This window comes from Gracilinanus agilis, chromosome 2, assembly GCF_016433145.1.
Source record: "Gracilinanus agilis isolate LMUSP501 chromosome 2, AgileGrace, whole genome shotgun sequence".
NCBI lineage: Eukaryota > Metazoa > Chordata > Mammalia > Didelphimorphia > Didelphidae > Gracilinanus > Gracilinanus agilis.
The window spans coordinates 700,208,374-700,229,321 of NC_058131.1; the positions used below are offsets into that span (position 1 = coordinate 700,208,374).

A 20,948-nucleotide genomic window follows, 5' to 3' on the forward strand; every position below is an offset into this window, starting at 1 on the left:
ATCGAAATATTCATATTGAGGGATGTATCTTTCTAGTGTCTGAAGTACCAGTATCTGTAGTCAAGGTATCTTGAAAACATAGTTTTCCTGAGGAACATGATATAATTGCTAAGGAATTATTGGGCAGACCTGGGGAATGAGTACTTGTGAAATCACTGCCACTGGCATCTCTGTAGGTGAATTTATAATAGATTGTTGAATTCACTCTGTCTATTATTTATTCTTACATGTCTTTGGTTGTTTTTTTTTTTCTTCATTAGATTCCCGCGCCAGAGAAGGCTGAAAAGGGTGGTGTGAGTAACATAATAGAAGCCAAGTTAATAGTTTTCCTGGCCTCAATTTTTATAAAGGTATTTTGAAATGTATTTTGCTTGCTGAGTTTTATAGCAAGTTTTATTTTAACAAAAATAATCTAAAATATTTATACTTTCCACTTAGTATAGTCATTCATAGTTAAGAAATAACATTATTACATTGCCAATGCCAGTTGTAGGCAGTACTAGTTGGAAATTTTACAAAATCATAGAATTTTGGAGCTGAGAGAAACTTCACTTCTCATCTAGGTCAAGGGTTCTTAACTCTGGCATCAGCAAACTTAAAAAAACTATTTTTATAACTATTTCAATAGAACTGGTTTCCCGTGTGTTTTATTTTATGTGTTTAGAAATATTATTCTGAAAAGAAGTATGTAGGCATTAGTAGAATGCCAAAGGGATCCAGTACATTAAAAAAAAAAGGTTAAGAACCCTTTTTCTAATCCAAATGCCTCATTTAACCTTGGATTTTTCCAGGGTAGTTTCAAGAAATTTCAAGAAAATAAAGTGTGTGTTTAATGAGGCTTTGCAAAAGCAATTTTTTTTTATTTGGTGGTATGTACCAATTTTGGAATGTATGCTATTTTGGCCTTCATTGGAGAAGTTGATTGTGTTTGTTGAGTGGAATAGTACCAAGGACACAGTCCTATGCACTCCACTAGAGATAGCCTTCTAGGGTGGTAGTGATCCATTTATCTCCACTTTTTTGATTCATTTGTTTATTTAACTCTGAATTCACCTAATTATGTAGATTCAGCTCACGTCTCTCCATCTTATGCAGGGAGAGATTTTTGTCCCATCCACGGCTTGCTGAAATCTTGCTGTCTACTATATTTTTAATGTTGTCCTGATTTCCCAAGCTAGTAACTCTCAGAGTAAAGATATATGGCTACTTGAGCATAACTTATTGTTGAGAACCTATATATTCCAGGGACATCTAGTGGCTCAGTGGATAGGTTGTCAGTTCTGGAGGACTTGAATTCAGATTGGCCTCAGACACTTCCTGGGCAAGTTACTTAACCCCAGTTGCCCAGCCCTTATCACTCTTCTGCCTTGGAATGGATACTTGTACTGATTCTAAGGCAGAAGAAGGTAAGGACTTAAAATATACATATATTCTAGATGCAATCACTATAACAGTATTTTTTTAAAAGAGTGCTAAAAGGGAGCCCAGCTCCATTTTTTGTGATTGTCACAAGCAGTGGTGGTCCTGAGAGAAGATCATCAAACATGTCCTTACCCTTTCTATAGAGAAGTGTGTCTGTCAGTGGAGGAGATCTGGGGGCAGAAACTGGGTATAGAGTGTTGCATCTACTGTTAGACTCCTTCACAATGGTTGGTTTTGCTTAAGTTTTTTCTTTTTTTAAAAGAGAGCACATAGTTGGGGTTGGGAGGGATTTACTTAGAAATCTCTGATATAGAAATAATAGACATCAGTTTAAAATGTTGTTTTTGTATAAAAGGATGTTTAAAATGAATTTATGATTTTGCTGTGGATTGAAAAATAGCCTGCTTGGGAAGTCTGTTGTCTCATTCTGGGAAATTGTGATCTCAGTTTGACCGAATGGGAAATCAGAGATCACTGTGCATTCTTGAAAAAACAGAATCACTTAATCCTATGAAAATCTTCAATTTTGTGAATTTTTTAGTAAAATGATTGAGGAAAAGTCATGATTTTTCAGATTATTTTGTATTCTTTTCCTTATAGGCAGGTTGTAATCCCTTAGATATTGGCATCATCGCTCCATACAGACAACAACTAAAGATCATCACTAATTTACTGAACCATTCTTCTGTCAATACAGTAGAGGTTAATACAGTGGACAAATATCAAGGAAGAGATAAAAGTATCATTCTAGTATCTTTTGTTAGAAGTAATAAAGATGGAAACGTAAGTGCATTTTGTGCTAATATTTGAAAGACATTTTCTTAAATTGCAAGATTATTTTGTATCTAGTCAATTCATGCATTATTTCTTGATTTAAGTTTTTATTTTATTTGACATTGGCCATATTTGAAAATTATACCCAGAGTATCATCTGTCTATATTATTGTTATATTTGCAGTAGGGCCCAGTTATGTTTCTTCATGGGGTTAATAACGTGTTAACTATTCTTCAGACTAACTGAATTTTGAAAACCTAAGACTCAGTTTGGTATTGTCTTTGTTGTTACAGCTTGGTGAGCTTTTAAAGGATTGGAGGCGCCTTAATGTTGCCATCACAAGAGCCAAACACAAGCTGGTGTTGCTGGGCTGTGTGCCTTCACTGAGCCAATACCCTCCTTTGGAGAAGCTGCTTCATTACCTACATTCTGAAGACAAGATATCCTTTTTTGGGGTCTGGTTTTTTGGCATGGATACTGTGTGATGTTTCAGAGTTTATAAAGCCCTCCTGTCCTCGTGACAGCCCATTTTATCCATTAAGAAAGTAGGCAGAAGGGTTCACGGTGGCCCAGGTCTGACCTCCTGGCCTGAAGCGGGCATTTCAATGGTGCGTCTGTCCAGCCCTTGTTGATTTCATAAAATGCCTTCCTGACAGACCCTCCGGGACGCACTTAGGAGACGGACCTGTTTTCCCATTTAGCAGTGAGGGAATTGTTGAAGTTCAGAGAAATGGAGTGGTGGACAGAGGCTCTCTCCACTCCCCTGCATTGCTTCCTTAGCATTATGACTCCCATTTATTTATTTTGCCAGGCCCTTGATGCGCACTTATCTGATCCTAACAACATTTGGGAGAATACAGTGCGAGGATGATGATCTTTGTTTTATCAGTGACAAACTAAGGCTTGGGAGAGGTGGTCACTTACCCAACATTGCACCGTGTCCTAGCTGATGAGAGACTGGAGCTGAGCCTCCGACTGCAGGTTTCTGTTCAGTGTCCTTGCCACCTCTTCAAGCTCCTGGGCATTGCCTGTTGGTTGAAAGCTGGTGGAATGAAAGAGGTGAACTTGTAAAAGAAAGGAGAAGAACAGACACTGAAGGAGGTGGCCAAGAATCATGAACAGTAATAATAGGTGACATATAGCACTTACCATCTGACAGTCACTATGCTGAGCACTTTACAGATATGACTTCATTTGATACTCACACTGACCCTGAGAGGTAGGTGCCGTTATTGTCCCCACTTTGCAGATGAAGAAACTGAGGCAGAGGCTAAGTTATTTGTTTAGAGTCTTGTAGCTAGTAAATGTTTGAAGCTGAGTTTGAACTCAGGACTTCTTGATTCTAGTCCCCATACATTGTACCATCTAGCTGCCCTTAAAGAATGATTGATAGGTGAGTAATGTAGGGAAAGGGACAATTTCTTACAGAGGCAGATCGCTCTTCCCCTCCTTTCTTATTATGCTACAAACCATAGCCTTATTCACTCTGGACCTGGCATTATAAAAACCAGAGAATGATGCATGGCTATGTGATAATTTTTATGGTAGGAGATGACCTTTTTAAAAAAGAATAATAATGCTCGTTTGACAAGATAATTTTTAAAATTTATAATATTAAGTGTATATTTTTCCTTAAATGCCTTATTACAATATTAGGTCATAAAAATCCTTAAAGTTATTTTAGCAGTATTCTAAATGAACTTGCAGCATAAGCCTTTGAAATATGCCATAAAAAAACACCAAGTCACACACTGTCTTTGGGGACACATGGCCTGAAATGTATATTTCCTTAATAGCTTTACATTTTCAATCTTCCTTTGGGAGCACATGAAAGTATTTGTCAATATAATGTCTGATGACTTGAAGAGGAAAACACCATTTCAATGACTTTTCAAGATTGAAGTCCCTCTTTTACACTCTACATGTTAATATTTAAATAGCCAGGCGCCTACTGTTAGTAATTTTATGGGATTTTCTAAATGGGATGAGGTGTTGGGCATTTCTTTATTTCTCAAAACATCCAAACTAATTAATACTTTTTAATGGGATTTGACTCAAAGGGCACTATGCCTTTCTAGGATATTTTCTAACTTTGTCCTCAACTTATTAAATGATTATTAAAAGATTTAAGTTAGGACAAGCATTCTTGTAGATAACTTTAAAACTGTGAAGTGTTATGAATTTAAAGTTTAAGTAAATTTTTAAAATGTTACTAGGAGGCTTGATCCTTGGCCCCCCACCTCTTAGCTTTGAAAATAGATGCATTTCTTGAACATTAGAGTTTCAGGACCAGTTTTAGTATTATAGATTTAATGCTTGGTTATTTATTATGAGAAAAAAATCATTTTTTTAAACTAGAGAATTTAAGTTAATGTTCTTCTCATAACTGATATTCCTATGGCAGTAAGACCATGTTTCTGGTTCTTTTTATAAGTCTCTAATACTCAGTCTTTTGTTCCAGAAAGCATTGCAATCTTGCCATGGTGCTAATTTTGTTTTTTTGTTTTGTTTTGATTTCATTCTGCCAGTCCCAGACATTTCCCCTTGTTTTCAGTTTGAACATGTTAGATATGTTACTGAATTTAAAGTTGCTTCCAATTAACTCCGTCTTGCATTCCCCTTCATTTTCAGTTATCTTTGGATGTATTTTAATTGGGAGCAGGATATTCTTATCTTCAGAGTCAAACTTATTGTTTGTACAAAGTAGAAAAAGAATTGACATGTTCAATTCTGTTCGTGTTTACATATTTCTGGCCTTATTTAGGCAAATTGGCAGCACTGGATTCTTTTTCTTCCTTTTAAAAATGGAGTGGAAATCAGCATTGTTTCAAGTTTGCATTTTTGTTATTTATTTGATCCATATGTTTAATTTAAATTTGCATGGCTTTTCAATGTATGTTGACTTGGAAGGCCTTTTTAATAGGCTTATTTGGATGCCAAAAATGGTGCCTCTACCTGATATTTTTGTTACACTGTGTCAAATAAATTTTTGTTTTCTTTCTCTCCGGACTTAATGCATCATTTGCTATAATTGCCTTAATTTTGGCAGGGAGGAGGAACCAAGAGAGAAAAAAGGAGGGAGGCGGGAGGGAGAGCCTGTTGCTCTGGCTCCGAGGTCCGGGCTGCCCCATTCTTGCTCAGTCTTTTCCACCCACCGACCCATGAGTCTCGCCCCGGGCTGGCTCTCCACTAGCGTCTAGCAGGCGGGTGAAACCTTGACTTGAGCTAGGCGGAGCGCGGAGGGAGGGGCGAAGGCCGGGCTTGAGACGCCAATCACGTCCCAGACCAATCGAAGCTCAGCCTGCTGCCCCTCCTTTGCTCCGCCCCCTTCGCTCCCAAGTCCGGTGGCTCAGGTGGCACTGATGCCTCGCCTACAGAGGATGTGCCCGCGCGCTCGCCCCGCCCCCTCGTAGCCGTCAGGTTTTTGTCAGCATCTCCTGTCGTCCCGCCCACTTGTCTCGTGCTAGGGGCTGGGTGGCTGCACTTCCTCCCTCTCCCCGTCGCTCCGCCCCCTTGGCGCGGGGACCTTCTCCTAGCCTTCCTCCGGCGGTCGCTCCTGTCTCCTCCAGTCTCAGCCTCCCTCCACCTCGCCCTGCCCAGACTCCACGTCCCCTCGTAGCCCCGTCCCTCTCCCGGGCTCTCTGCGCTCCTCCGGCCGCCAGCGGGCGCTGCAGCGCCCTACGTGTCACGCCAACCAAGGGGCACTGCTGCTGCTGCTGCTGCTGCGGCGGCGGCTGCCGTGGCTGTGGGCCAGGAGGTGAGACCAGCGGCTCCTAGAGCCCGAAGCCGAGTTGTTTCTCCCGCCATCTCCAGCGCAACCCCTCGCCGCCATGGGTAAGGCTGAGCCGGGTCCTCGGGGCTCGCGGGAGGAAGGGAAGCTGAACCCTGCGCCAGGTCGTCATGGCAACGCGGGGCCGCCTGCGCCAGGGTTGAGTGGGGGGAACCCGGGCCTGGGGCGCGGGGAGCGAACTGGGCCGCGGGATCCTAGTCCCTCTGCTGCAAGGGGCCTAGCAGAGCCCTTGCTTTGGACAGACGGGGAAACTGAGGCCCGAAGAGGGGCCTCACTCTGGACCGTCCTGAATCCCTGGAGGTTGGGGCGGGTGAGGCGGGGGCCGTGGGGCCGTGGCACGCCCAGTCTGGTCCGGGGAGGTCCGGCCGAGGCCGCTGTGTGCTGGACCCTGGGCTAAGGGATGGGCCGGGGAGACAAAGGGGCTGCCTCGGCCCCCGGGGAGCGCTCAGTGCACAGTGCATGCACACACACGTCATATCATACATGTTCACTCCCGCGAGCATGCGTGTGCGCGCGTGAACATGAGTCTTGCCTGCAGCTGGGGGATCCACAGCAGGTGGGGTGGGGTTAGAGAGGAGTCCGAAGCTAAGCTTAGGGCTATTTCCTGGCGTCCTTGTGTGGTCTGGAGTTCAGGTCTCTAAAATGAGGTGTTACACTGGCCGATCTCTGATCGATACCTAAACATTAATTAAGCACCGACTGTGGGACCGGAACCGGGCCAGTTGCTGGCTTGTGAGGGGTTGGAGGAATTCTGCAGGAGCTCCCACGCCATCACACATACCTGTCCAGCGTAGTTTTAGGAGCAGGCTCTGGAGGTTGGAGGAACCAGAAGTGTTCCGCAGAGAAGGTGGTGCCTGAGCTGATCCTGGTGCCTGAGCTGGGGACCAAGAGGCTGCTGGGGAGAAGGGATAGAGACAGAAGGGGTGGTCTTGGGCTGGAGGTACAGGGACTAGGCTCCTGGGGCAGGATGATCACATCGGTGAAAGGGAGAAGGGCGCTGGAAAGGTAGATTGGGATCAGGTTGAATAGGGCATGTGCATTTTATGTTTGATCCTAGAGCTAACAGCAAATCGCTGGGGTTTCTTGGGGGTGACCTGATCAGAGCTGCTCTCTTGGAAAATCACCGTCGGAGCTGTGCAGAGGATGGATTGGAGTTCAGAGAGGCTTGGAGTAAAGATTCCAACCAGAAGGCTGCATTCTACTAATTCAGATGAGTGACAGCGAGGGCATAAATGAGATGATGACTGTGGAAACAAAGCGAGGGGGTGATCTGGAGAGATGTGGCTGTAGAAACAACAGTATTTAGCAACTGAGAGGCTATCTGGGGTGAGTGAAGAGGAATGACATGAAAGCTGCAAACTTTTAGTGACTGAAAGTTTGTGCCTTCAACAGAAAGAGGGAATTTTAGGACCAAGTAGGTTTGTGGGAGAAAGAGAATAAGTTCTATTTGAACATGTGTTTAATATATCTTTAGAACATTCAGTGTGAATTGTCTGAGAGGTGCCCAGGCTCTGACAAATATTCTGGGACACTTTTCCATGACACCCCAAAGGTACATCCTGTAGGGTAGCATAGCTGAGGTCACAAACTCATAATGGAAGCCCCCAACAGTACTTTATAGAGATCAGCTACTGAACAACCCTTTCATTTGTCAGAGGAAATTATAGGTCTTGGGTCAGAACAGCGCCTAGGAGGACATGCATTCCTCTGATCCTGCCTTAGATAGGATCTTACCTATAGCTGTGATTTGAAATGCTTCTCCATTTCCTAAACTGTAAAATCAAGAGATGTGTGATGTCTCTGACACCTTTAAAACCTAGAATACAAAAGAGAAAAGAAATCCTTCCTTTATCCTGGTTGAGTTGTCATACCTCATACAGACTGTGTGGGGGAGACTAAAACAAATTCATGTTCTGTCTTTTGTGATATATATCTTAAGTGCCTAGTCATTTACTGCAAAAATATTTCCAAGATTATAGCCATTAGTCATTGATCTGGGTACCTCTTCCTCTGGTGCTGGTCTCAATGCACCCATACCATCTTTTGTGGTTCTTGCCTAGGTCCTCCCATAAATATCTTCCTGGAGGATCCAACCAGCTTGTGCTAGAGGTGTTGCTTTTTAAACATTCTTTGGGTATTATTGGAGCATGTAGACAGTCTACTTATCATGTCCAACCAACTTCCTTTTCCCTGAGCATACATTTTTTTTTTTTTTAATTTTTTTTTTTTATTTTAAACCCTTAACTTCTGTGCATTGACTTATAGGTGGAAGAGTGGTAAGGGTAGGCAATGGGGGTCAAGTGACCTGCCCAGGGTCACACAGCTGGGAAGTGTCTGAGGCCGGATTTGAACCCAGGACCTCCCGTCTCTAGGCCTGGCTCTCAATCCACTGAGCTACCCAGCTGCCCCCCTGAGCATACATTTTTAGGGATGATATCTTTTATTACAGCTTCCCCTATGCAAGTCATTGTCCAGAATATTCCACAGTCTACTTTGTCCTTCAGGAAATTTTAAGAAATTGCATAGATTATTGTTTTATATGCCATTTAAACATTTTATGTGTGAATATCTTTTTTTAAACCAGTTTGATAGTTTCATTTTTTTAGCTGTCCATGGCCAAAATTAGTGCAGGTTTGGAAGCACTTTCAAAGCAAGAAAGATAACTAATCACTGTACTGAATAGTGAGTGTTTTTGAACCCTGGACTTTGGTTATGGAAAAATTAATATTTTTCTGTTTATTTGAACATCAGACTGAAAATTGGGCAACCCAAACAGTTCTAACAATTTGATGAATTAAATCACTTTTTTTTTTTTAAAACAAATCCTTACCTTCTATCTTGGAATCAATACTAAGTATTGGTTCCAAGGCAGAAGATTGGTAAGGGTAGGCAATGGGGATTAAGGGACTTATTCCAGGTTATCCAGCTAGGAAGTGACTGAGGCCACATTTAAACCCAGGACCTCCTGTCTCTAGACCTGGCTCTTAATCTGCTGAGCCACCTAGATTCCCCCAAATTAAACTACTTTTAACAAAATCATTCCCTTTTCCTTGCTTCTTTTTTTTTCTGCTTACTTTTTCTACCATCTTTATGTAATAGTTGAGAGAATTGGCATGAAGTCTGGCCAAGGACTTGTAAGTTTTTAAGAAGAAAGGATTATTTAAATGTAGCTGATGAAAAGAAATCAACCCTGTAGTATTAGGTGTCTGTTATGTGCCATACACTGTGCTGGGCAGAGGGGATACAAGACAAAGAGCCTGCCCTCCAGTCAAGTATAGTCTGGTGTGCTGGAGACGACATGAATTCCTGCAGGTAAACACAAGCTAGATACATTGTGATTTGGGGGGAGACACTAGCACCTGGGAGGAACATGAATGGCTTCATGGGAAAAGTGGTGCCTGAGCTGAGCCTTGAAGGAAAGGGGGATTATGAGGGACAGTCAGTACAAGGGCATGTCATGTGTGAAGAACAGTACTTTGTTTGGCTCCACAGCTCTACTGAAGCAAATACCTGAGTCCAAGAATTTCAGAAAAATGGCACTTGAGAAACTGACACAAACAAGAGCTTATTATGAGATAGAGCAAGCAGACAGACAAATCAGATGTACACACTAGATGGCCATAGAAACAGGCAGAAGTTCATCTCCACTAGGGAGGGAGACATTTTAGGGGGAAATAAACCCAGAGATGGAGTTTAGGAGGTGAGCTTCAATACCCTAAAAGTGGCCATAGCTGTCCGTTGTAGGTGGGGGTGTTCCTAATCAGACCCAGATGGAGTAGAAAAGTACCAGGCTTGAAGGCTCAGGTAGGGGAAGTTTCTTTCTGAGGACCACAAACTAAGGTATATGAGGCAACAGAAAGAGAATAAATCAAAGCCCCTGAAAGCAGGTCAAGAAGTTCATCCAGTCACAAAGCTGCTAGTATTATCCATCTACTGTGGGCCAGAACAGGGAAAGGCACAGTCTTGCCTATATGCTTTTTTTTTTTTTTTAAACCCTTGTACTTCGGTGTATTGTCTCATAGGTGGAAGAGTGGTAAGGGTGGGCAATGGGGGTCAAGTGACTTGCCCAGGGTCACACAGCTGGGAAGTGGCTGAGGCCGGGTTTGAACCTAGGACCTCCTGTCTCTAGGCCTGACTCTCACTCCACTGAGCTACCCAGCTGCCCCCCTTGCCTATATGCTTTTATTGGCATTAGACCACTTAGCCTAAGTGACTCCATATTGGAATCCTTTAATATAACCATAACATCAAACACTCTAACATTGACAGTGATCACAAACAGAAGGCCAGTTTGACCTTATCTTTGAGTGCATGTGGAAGAGACTGGAAAGCGAGGTTGAGGCAGGCTATGAAAGACTTTAAATGCCAAAATGGGGTGTTTATATTGGATCATGGGGTAATAAGGAACCATTGGAGTTTTTTGAATAGAGGAGTGACATGGTCAAGCCTATGCTTTAGGAAAATCATTTGAGCAGCACTCTGGAAAATGGTTTGGAGTGGGGAGAAACTTGAGGCAAAGAGATCAGTCAGTAAACTATTATAATAGTTCAGGGAATGCAATGAGGATCTGAACTATTGTGGGTAGAAATAATAAGATTTGGCAACTGAGTGGTTTTCTAGAGTGAGTTAGAGAGTAGTAGTGCTCTCAACAGTAACAGGGAATTTCAGAAGAGATAGGTTTGGAAGAGAAAGGAGAATGCAGTCTGGGATATATTGCGTTTGAGACATCTACAAAACTAGTTTTGAAGTTTGAAATGTCCAGTAGGCAGTGAGAGAGTTAGAAAGAGAAAGAGCCTTAGTGTATGCCCACAGTGAAGGGGCATGATACAAATGATTGCTTAATAAAAGAAACTGAGGAGTGCTCAAGTAGAACCAAGAGAGGATTGCCATGAAAACTTGGGGAAGAATATCCAGGGGAAGAAATTGGTCAGTAGCATTGAATGTTGCAGAGAGATGAAGGATGAGGCTTGAGAAAAGACTGTTGTATTTGGCAATTAAAGGATTATATGATAACCTGAAAGAGAGCAGTTTTCCTTGATTGCTGATATCAGAATCCAAATTGGGAAGGATTGAGAAGTGTAAAGAAAGTTGTTGAAAGCTATGAGTTAGGTATTTTTTTTCTAGGACTTTGGCTGAGAAAGATAAGAATGAAAAATGTTATTAAAAATTAAATTTTTATTTAAAACCTGCCTATTCTCTTAGAAATTAAACATGACCTGAACTGTATGGGCTTAAAGGGAGCCATAAAATGAAAATCCCCCTTTTTATAAATATTTTGTAAGCTGGAAAATGAAAGGAACATTTTTTTTTGTACTTCTGGGCACACTTTCAGGTAATTGTGCTCCTCTGTTAAGGAAAAGGAAGTATCTAAGTGGTTCAATGGATAGAATGCTGGGCCTGGAGTTAGGAAGACCTGAGTTCAAATCTGGACATAGACACTAACTTGTTATGGAACCCTGGCCAAGTCTCTTAGCCGTTGTTTACCTTAATTTACTGGGGAAGGAAATAATCAACCAGTCTATCATAATCAACAAGAAAACCTCATGGACAGTATTGGCATGCTATGGTCCACAGGGTCATAGAGTCTGAGATGAATGAATGACGGAACAACAAATTAAGGGAAAATGCTATTTAAATTAGGAATATTTAATAGATTCAGTAGTACTGAGAGATGTTATGGTAAATGAGTTACTGGAGATCATGAAGGAAGGGAAATCATGGGCTTTTATAGCTGCTAAAATGATGTACAATGTAATGAAAATATTGACTTGCATTCTGATCCTTTTATTAGCCTACCAGCAGGGGCAAGTCATTTAAATTCTCTGGACCTTAGTTTCCTCCTCTGTAAAATCAAGTGGGCTGGATTAGATGATCTTAAAAGTCTTTCTATCTCAAAATCATTGTCTTAAAAAATAGCCCCTTAATTTGTTGGTAGTTTAATTTTGTCATAGATACTTCATGATAAATGACATTTGTATATACGAAAGATCCAAGTTTGAATTAAATGCATTATAATCTTAAAGTTATTATTATTATTATTATTTTTACTTTTCCCAGTTGAGCTTTAGCTCTTAGATTCTTGGTATCTGAAGTTGCCAAGATGAGTGGCGAGCATTTACATAAAGGACTTAAATATATCTTTGGAGTGGGAGATGGGGGCAGACTGGATCTGTAATTTCTTCCACAGATGCAGAGCAGTAGCTATCAACAGTTAAATTGTAACATAACTTTAGAGAGTTTTTCTTTTTTCTTTTGAACTTTTCTTTTGTTCAATTAACAAGCATTTATTTTCTCTCCCTCCTATTCTTTCCCCTTCCTTGTTGGGGAAAAAAAAAGAAGAAAAACAAAACCCTTGAAACAAATATGCATAGTCAAGTCAAACTGATTTCCCCAGCGACCATATCTCCAAATCCTGCCTCATTCTGCATCGCGAGTCCACCACCTCTTAGGAGACGGACATCATCCGCATTGCATTGATCAGAGTTCTTGAGTCCTTTTAAATCTTTATATTTATAACTTAGGGATTTGCCTGGTGCACTGAGGGATTACTTGGCCAGAATCCCTCCACTATTGTGTATCTAGGCAGAACTTGACCCCAAGTCTTCCTCCATGGAAGACCTCACCTCTGGGCATTGTCCTTATGCTGCCTTTCTAGTATTTCTCATGACTTCTGATTTCTAAAATTATCTTTTTGCTTCCTTTTCCATTACTTAGCTGCTCCAGAGGTACCCTTGTATAGTGGAGAGAGAGCCGGCCTTGGATTCCTCCAGGCTCAAATTAGCTGTGTGCCTTGGAGTGAGCCCTTGCCAGCCCCGGCCCTGATGGTGGTGCTTGTCCTGGTGCCGCAACTCTTGTTTGCTTTTATTCATCAGAACACATTGATTTCTCCCTCCAGTGAGTGAGTGGACACGTGTATCTCTAGAGCTGGGCTCCCAGAGGCTGCGGGGAGAACAGGGCATGCTGGGCCACCTAGGGAGAGGCCATTTTCACCTCTTTCCCAGATTTTTCTTGTGGGGAGACATCGTGCGAATGAGGTTTGGTTGGGACTCCCCAGAGTTCCCTGTGCTGGTAGATCCCACTGCAGAAAATGGAGATTTGTCCATGTGATACAGTGTTGGGCCCTTCACTGAACTGCATTCATGGTTCCCCTTTTGTTTTTAGCCGTGAAGGACCCCACGGCCGTGGAGAGAGCCAACCTGCTGAACATGGCCAAGCTGAGCATCAAAGGGCTCATCGAGTCGGCCCTGAGCTTTGGCCGCACCTTGGACTCGGACTACCCTCCTCTGCAGCAGTTCTTTGTGGTCATGGAGCACTGCCTGAAACACGGCCTGAAAGGTGATGCACGCCGCCCTGGCTCCGGCTTTCCTTCCACTCCTCTCACAGGCCCTTGTGTGAATTCGTTACAAAAAGTATTTTGTGAACGATTTCTACATCTTACAAAAGTTTCAGAATTTAATCTGATTCAATAGTTATACATTTTATGTCTTGTCTTAGTTGGAAATAATATGTGAAAAGAAGTGAATATTTAACGAAGCCATCAGTACATTGATTATTGCTTTTTATCATTTATCATTTATTAAAATTAATAACACATTCCATCTATTCTTGTTTGGAATGTTTATTCTTTTTTATTTCTTCCAAACACCTCTTGGAAAACCCATGAAGAATTCATTCAGATTATCTGCAGAGATCTATATCCATTCCATTCAAAAAGACAACTTTTTTTATACATTATTACCTTCTATCTTAGAAACTAAGTATTCATTCCAAGGCAGAAAAGCAGAAAGGACTAGGCAATGGGGGTTAAGTGACTTGCCCAGGGTCACACAGCTTGGACATAGCTGAGGCCAGATTTGAACCGAGGATCTTCCGTCTCCAGGCTTGGCCCTCCTTCCACTGAAATACTTAACTGCCCTGTAATAAGGATAGAGAACATTTATATAGTGCTACTCTGTGCCAGGCATCATCATGTTATCTCGTGTGATCCCTGGAACAACCCTGGGAAGTAGGTGTTGTTATCACCATTTCACCAAGGGAGAAACTGAAGCAAGCAAAGGTTTTCAGTGACTTGCCCAGGGTTGCACAGCTAATAAGTGTTTGAGGCTGGATTTGAGCTCAAGTCTTCCCGACTCCAGTCAAGGTACTTTATTCACTACACAACAAGCTGCCAGGTGCCAAAAGATACACTTTCTTTTTAATCTGTTATCTTCCATCGTAGACTCAATACCGTGTATTAGTTCCAAGGCAGAAGTGGTGAGGGCTAGCCAATGGGGATTAAGTGACTTGTCCATACAGCTAGAAAGTGTTTGAGGCCACATTAGAACCCAGGACCTCCTATCCCCAAGCTTGTCTCTATTCTCTGAGTCACCTAGCTGCTTCCAAAAGATATCACTTTTCAAAGGAGATTTTCAAAAGGTATATTTTTCTGAGCTTTCCCACCAATGGTTAATTAGAGAAATTGCCTTTTAAGTAATTCAGTCTTGTCAACATTTTGTTGGAATCATGATTTTGGTTTTAATTTTAAACTAGATTTTTGGCTAACTCCTAGTATTAATGAACATTGCTCTTTAAGACCAAGGTATGTTTCCTTTAGGTTCATATCAGAAGAGTGACTATTCAATTAGACCTGACTTTAGAAATACATCATGGCTCTAAAAATACCTTGTCAAGGTGTTAGGAAGGAAGGCATTTTTGGTTACAATCTGTAGAACGGTGTCATAAGATAGTAAATGTGGCATACAGAGGACTTGATTTTAAACCTTAACTTTGCTCCTCACTACTGTGTAGTCTTGGGTAAATAATTTTTCTCTTTGTTCCTCCTCTATAAATAAGAGAGGCTTGGACTGTATCATCTCTAAGATTCTAGTTTTAAATGTATGACATTTAGAGACTCTAAGGCTAGAACAAAATTTTGAATTATTTTCTGCAGATTGCAAGTTTTGTTTATGATGGTTATTATTGCTGAAATTTTTTTAAACAGATATTTATAGATGCCTTTTGTTTAAGGCATTTTGGTAGTGTGATAGAAGAACACTGTACCTGAAGTCAGGAAGACAAATTCAATTCATGCCTGAGACAATTACTGATTGTGTGACTCTAGGCAGGTTTTTAAATCCCTACTAGCCTCAGTTTCCTTATATATAAAATGGGGATAATATTAGCATTTATTCCATAGTGTTGTTGTGAGGATCAAATTCATATTATATAAAACATCTTCAAGCACTATATAAATGGTAGCTATTATTATTTATTCTGCAGTCATTTCCTGATGTATGTGCTCCCATCCCTACCCCCAGAGAAAAACAGTAAACGGTATAGTACAATCAGCCAACACAATAACTATGTCCAGTATCATATGGAATATTTTATATCTCTAGTCTCCCACATCTCTAGTGAGAGATATTTATTAATAGCTGAGATTTATAAAGCACTTAAAGGATTGCAAAGTGTTTTACATACATTTTCCCATTTGATCTCATCCTTCACTGATTTTGGTTTCATGCTAATAGTTGACAGTTTTCCAGTCATGCTTTACTTGTACTTTCTATTTGTAATAGTTAAAAAAACTTTTGTGACTCATGTTTTATAAAGTCACACTGTCGGTGTGGGCCCTGTTGGGCAAGTATATAAGGGTACACCATCTGGATAGAGATAACCTGGTTCTATTAGCAGATGTTGAGAATTCTCTTCTGGATTGCTGCATTAGAATAACACGAAGGTAGAGAAAAATGGGATATGAAGGTAAGGAAAACAGATATAAAAGCCCCAAAGGATTTTTAAGGAAGTTAACTAGCAAAAATAATCCCAAATCCCAGAAGGGATTTTTTTGTGTCAATATCTGGACATGGCAACAGTCTCATAAAGTCATTCATTTTAAAAAATATATTTGTATTTAAATGGCATTAGAATATCACTCTTAATGTTTTATTTTTATTTTTTAGAATATTTTTCCGTGGTTACATGATTCATGTTCTTTCCCTCCCCCCAAACTTCCCACCACCCTCCCCATAGCCAATTCACAATTCCACTGGGTTTTACATGTTACATTGATCAAGACCTAATTCTATATTATTGATAGTTGCACAGAGATGGTCGAGTCTACATCCCAGATCATATCCCCATCAACCCATGTGACCAGGCAGTTGTTTTTCTTCTTTGTTTCTACTCCCACAGTTCTTCCTCTGAATGTGGGTAACTCTTAATGTTTTACATGTATGGTGATCTTTTTTTCATAACAATAATACAGTGTATATATTCCCTAGGTCTAATAAAATAGACTTTGCCAGATGGTTTCCAGAATTCTTGAATTTTGAACTCTCACCTGTTTAAGGGCAAGGGGAGAGGTTTGTAAATTTTGATCCTTTTCAACAGAACTATATAGCAGTCTTAGATGGTAGCTGGCCCATACCAGGTATTAATTAGACTTTCAGCTTGATAAACCAATGTAAAATTTCTTCTTAGCTTACTTTTCTAAAAGAGGTCAAAATATCTTGCAAAACTAGGGAGATTACATTATTTATATGAATATATCTGATCTTAGAAGTTTGTTTATGTACAATGAGACATGTATTAATTAAAAATGTATCAGGCAATAAGTCCACTATCTTACAGGCCCTGTTATACACTGGAGAGACAGACTTTTTCTTTGAGGAGCTTACAAATAGGCCCTAAATACTCTTTTAACTGATTTCCTGTATATTTCAATTAAGCATTTTTACTCCTGATATTCTTGAAACCAGATCACTCTATGAAAGGAAAGCACTATAGTTTGTTTCTCTAAAAGAATTACTAATTGAAAAACTATATTTTCTCTTTTAGTAAGAAAATCTTTTCTGAGTTACAACAAAACAATCTGGGGGCCCTTGGAGCTGGTGGAGAAACTGTACCCAGAAGCAGAGGAGATAGCAGCTAGTGTCAGAGATTTGCCTGGACTTAAGTAAGTCTTTTTTTTTTTTTTTTTTAAGACTCAAATAAATGGTCCCAAAGAAGACTCCCAAGAAGAAATGTGTGTAGGTAACCTTTGGGAAATACTGTTTTATAATTAGCATCAGAATTTATTTGGTGGGTTAGGAAGTACTACCATAGATTACTAGAGCATGAGAAGATTATTCAGAGTTTATGGTTTCTTCTTGAATAAATGTAGTTTTCCCCTTAATAAATCTGTGCCCTATTAATGAGTGGTTTCCTTTTTGAGAAAGATGTAAGGATGCATTCTATTTAGCCATAAAATAAAAACTCAAGAGTAATAATAGTTAGGAGGATTAAATGAGAAGGTATGAGAAAAAAGAGGTAAAGAAGTATGACTAGAAATATGACTATTACAGAATGTAGTGGCCTGGAGTGAATGTAGAATATAGTGGCTGGTAAAAAGTGTTTGTTGGCTTGTCTTAGATTGAATTAATATTGTATGTTATCAAGGAAGTTGCTAGGTGTAAATCATTAGATTGTATCACAGTGGCAGGAAAAAAAGGGAAATGGCCTTCAGTAAGTGGTGGTTAATTTAAAAACTTATTTGCAAATATCACAAAAACTATGTTTCATTAGTTTTGCAGTGATTATTATAGATGTGATTCTTTAATGGATTAAACAAATAGCTTGAAGCTTAGGTGACTTGGATTCTAATCACAGACAACTTAATGCCCTATAATGATTTAACTTAGAACATTTTTTTCCCTGAGATTAATCATAACTGGGACTCATCTCCCTTATAAGAAAGATAGATGACACTTCCCAGCTGTGTGATCCCGGGCAAATCACTTGACCCCATTGCCCACCCTTACCACCACTCTTCCACCTAAGAACCAAATGCACAGAAGATAAGGGTTTAAAAAAAATTTAAAAAAAAAAAAAAAGAAAGATAGATGAGTCAGAAGATGCTGGATAATGGGAAATGATTGAAAGTCACTTTGTGGATATAAAGTGCTATTTAAGGCTAACTCTCAGGCTCCTCAGAAATGTGATTGAGTTCCCTTTGGATTATTCTGTCAGATGTGAATCCATCTTATTATGCTTAATATTTTTTAACAGACATCCATTTTCTTTGCTTTTGATAGTATTTTAGTTCCTTTTGTGGTGTGGAGGAAATAGTAAATACCACCTTATTAGTTCCTTATCAAAATCTTATTTTCTGATCTTTTGTAAATTGAGATTGTCTTAAATTGATGTTCCAGGTTACAGTTGGTCATGATATTATTTTGGAAGCTGGTGTAATTTTCTGCAAAGGAGAAGTAGCAGAAAAGGGGACGTTGGAATTGTTGAAAGAACAAAATAACATTTAATTTCTAAATGCAAATAGATGGGATGAAACATGCTAGTCATCTCCAGAGAGAAAAATGATAGACTCAGAATGCAGGCTGAGCAAAGGAAAGTATAAATGTTGGAGGGGATGTGGCACAATTGGGCCACTAATGCACTGCTAGTGGAGTTGTGAATTGATCCAACCATTCTGGAAAACAATTTGGAACTATGCCCAAAGGGCGCTAAAAGAATGCATATCTTTTAATCCAGCCATACAACTACTGGATTTGTACCCCAAAGAGATCATAGGGGAAAAAACGTGTACAAAAATATTCATAGCTGCACTCTATGTGGTGGCAAAAAATTGGAAAATGAGGGGGTGTCCCTCGATTGGGGAATGGCTGAACAAATTGTGGTATCTGTTGGTGACGGAATACTATTGAGCTCAAAGGAATGATGAACTGGAGGAATCCCAGGTGAACTGGAATGACCTCCAGGGATGGATGCAGAGTGAAAGGAGCAGAACCAGGAGAACATTTTACACAGAGATGGATACACTGTGGTGCAATCTAATGTAATGGACTTCTCTACTAGCAGCAATGCAATGATCCAGGACAATTCTGAGGGACTTATGAGAAAGAATGCTATCCACGTCCAGAGGAAGAACTGTGGGAGTAGAAACACAGAAGAAAAACAACTGCTTGATCTCATGGGTCAATGGGGATATGATTTGGGATGCAGACTCTAAACGATCACCCTAGTGCAGAGATCAATAATACGGAAATAGGTCTGGATCAATGACACATGTAAAACCCAGTGGAATTGCACATTGGCTACAGAAGGGGTGTGGGAGGAGGGGAGGGAAAGAACATGAATCATGTAACCATGGAAAAATATTCTAAAATAAATGAAAAAAAAAAAGAATGCAGGCTTGAGGCAATACAGATAGAGAATGTGAATGTAATGGAGTGAGGAGATTACCTAACTTCTCTGAGCTGGTCTTCTTCCGCCCTCCCTTCCTCCCTCCTTTCCTCTCTCCATCCTTTCCTCCATCCCTCCCACCCTCCCTTCCTCCTCCCTCCCAACAGTCAAAATATTTCCTCTCTCCCTACATCTCCTCTCAACACACAAAAACCTGTTATAAACATGTATGGTCAAGCAAAACAAATTCGTGCCTTAGCCATGTCCCTCAAAAAGTACCTCAGTTTGTATTCTGAATCCATCACATCTCTGTCTGAAGCGTGTTTCATCAAGAGTTCTCTGGAATTCCTGTTGTTCATATGTTGATCAGACATCCCAAGACTTTCAAAGTTTGTTTTATAGTGATGTTGTTGTTATGTAAATTATTCTCTTGATTCTGCTCACTTCATGCTGCTTCAGTTCATATAGGTATTTCCATCCCCTTCATCATTTCTTATAGCACAATGATATTCTTTTTTTTTTTTTTTAAACCCTTACCTTCTGTCTTAGAATTAATACTGTGTATTGGTTCCCAGACAGAAGAGTGATCAGGGCTAGGCAATGTTAAGTGACTTGCCCAGGGTCACCCAGCTAGGAAGTGTCTGAGGTCAGATTTGAACCCAGGACCTCCCATCTCTGAGCTTGGCTCTCAATCCACTGAACCACACAGCTGCCCCCCAGCACAATAGTATTCTATCCCTTCATATACCATAGCTTGTTCAGCTACTCCCCACTTGATGGGCTCCCCATCAGTTTCCAATTATTTGTCACCATGAGAAGACCTGCTATCAGTATTTTTGTTCATGGGGTCCTTGTCATCCTCCTCCTCTGACCTCTTTGGGATATCGGCTTAGTAGAGTTATTACACATTTTAATAGTCACAAGGATTATACTCAGTTTTGCTTGGTAGATGCTTCTCGGCGGTAAGCCTAGCACCTTTGCCCTCTGAACTATCATATTCCAGACCCTCCGAATCTTTAATGTAGAAGCTGCTAAACCTTATGTTATCCTGACTGGCTCCATGATATTTGAATTGTTTCTTTTTAGCTGTTTGCAATGATGTCTTCTTGACATGGGAGCTCTGGAATTTGACTATAACATTCCTGGAAGTTTTCATTTTAAATTTAGGATCTCTTTCAGGAGGTGATCAGTAAATTCTTTTCTATTTTACATACTGGTTCTAGAATATCAGGGCAGTTTTCCTTGAAAAGATGATGTCTGGGCTCTTTTTTTGATCATGGTTTTCAGGTAGTCCAATAATTCTTAAATTATCACTCCTTGAGGTAGTTAAGTGGCACAGTGGATAGAGAGCCAGGCTTAGAGTCAAATCTGGCCTCAGACACTTCTAAGCTGTGTGACCCTGGACAAGTCACTTAAACCTGTTTGTCTAGCCCTGCCCTTCTGTCTTAGAGTTGTTACTGGGACAGAAAGTAAGTGTTTGGGTTTTTTTTTAAAATGATCTCTCCTTGACCTGTTTTCCAGGTCAGTTCTTTTTTTAATGGACATTTCACATTTTCTTCAATTTTTTTATTCTTTCATTTTGTTTATTTCCTGATGTCCTGTGGAGTCATTAGCTTCTACTTGCCCAATTCTAATTTTTAAGGTTTTTTTTTAGTAAATTTTTGTATATCTTTTTCAATTTGTCCAATTCTGCTTCAAGTTTCAGGGTTTTTTGTATGGTTGTTTTCAGAGCTAGGTCTGGGAATTTAAGTTTTCCATTCTTGAAGGTGGCCTGATCTAGGTAGTGTGTAAATAGAATTAGCC

General features: G+C 40.3%; 2 protein-coding genes across 2 annotated transcripts in view; both read left to right on the forward strand.

Moving 5' to 3' along the window:
* DNA2 (DNA replication helicase/nuclease 2) overlaps nt 1-4,053 on the forward strand; it is a 37,773-nt gene extending 33,720 nt beyond the window's left edge. The window contains exons 18-21 of the mRNA XM_044662940.1: nt 261-350; nt 2,023-2,205; nt 2,491-2,637; nt 4,000-4,053. Of these exons, the coding sequence (XP_044518875.1) occupies nt 261-350; nt 2,023-2,205; nt 2,491-2,637; nt 4,000-4,053 (474 nt within the window). The remainder of the gene's footprint in view (nt 1-260; nt 351-2,022; nt 2,206-2,490; nt 2,638-3,999) is intronic.
* Nucleotides 4,054-5,001: 948 nt separating this feature from the next.
* The window catches only part of RUFY2 (RUN and FYVE domain containing 2), a 40,553-nt gene continuing 24,606 nt past the window's right edge, over nt 5,002-20,948 (forward strand). The window contains 5 exon segments of the mRNA XM_044660314.1: nt 5,002-5,090; nt 5,575-5,669; nt 5,672-6,031; nt 13,149-13,322; nt 16,806-16,923. Of these exon segments, the coding sequence (XP_044516249.1) occupies nt 5,002-5,090; nt 5,575-5,669; nt 5,672-6,031; nt 13,149-13,322; nt 16,806-16,923 (836 nt within the window).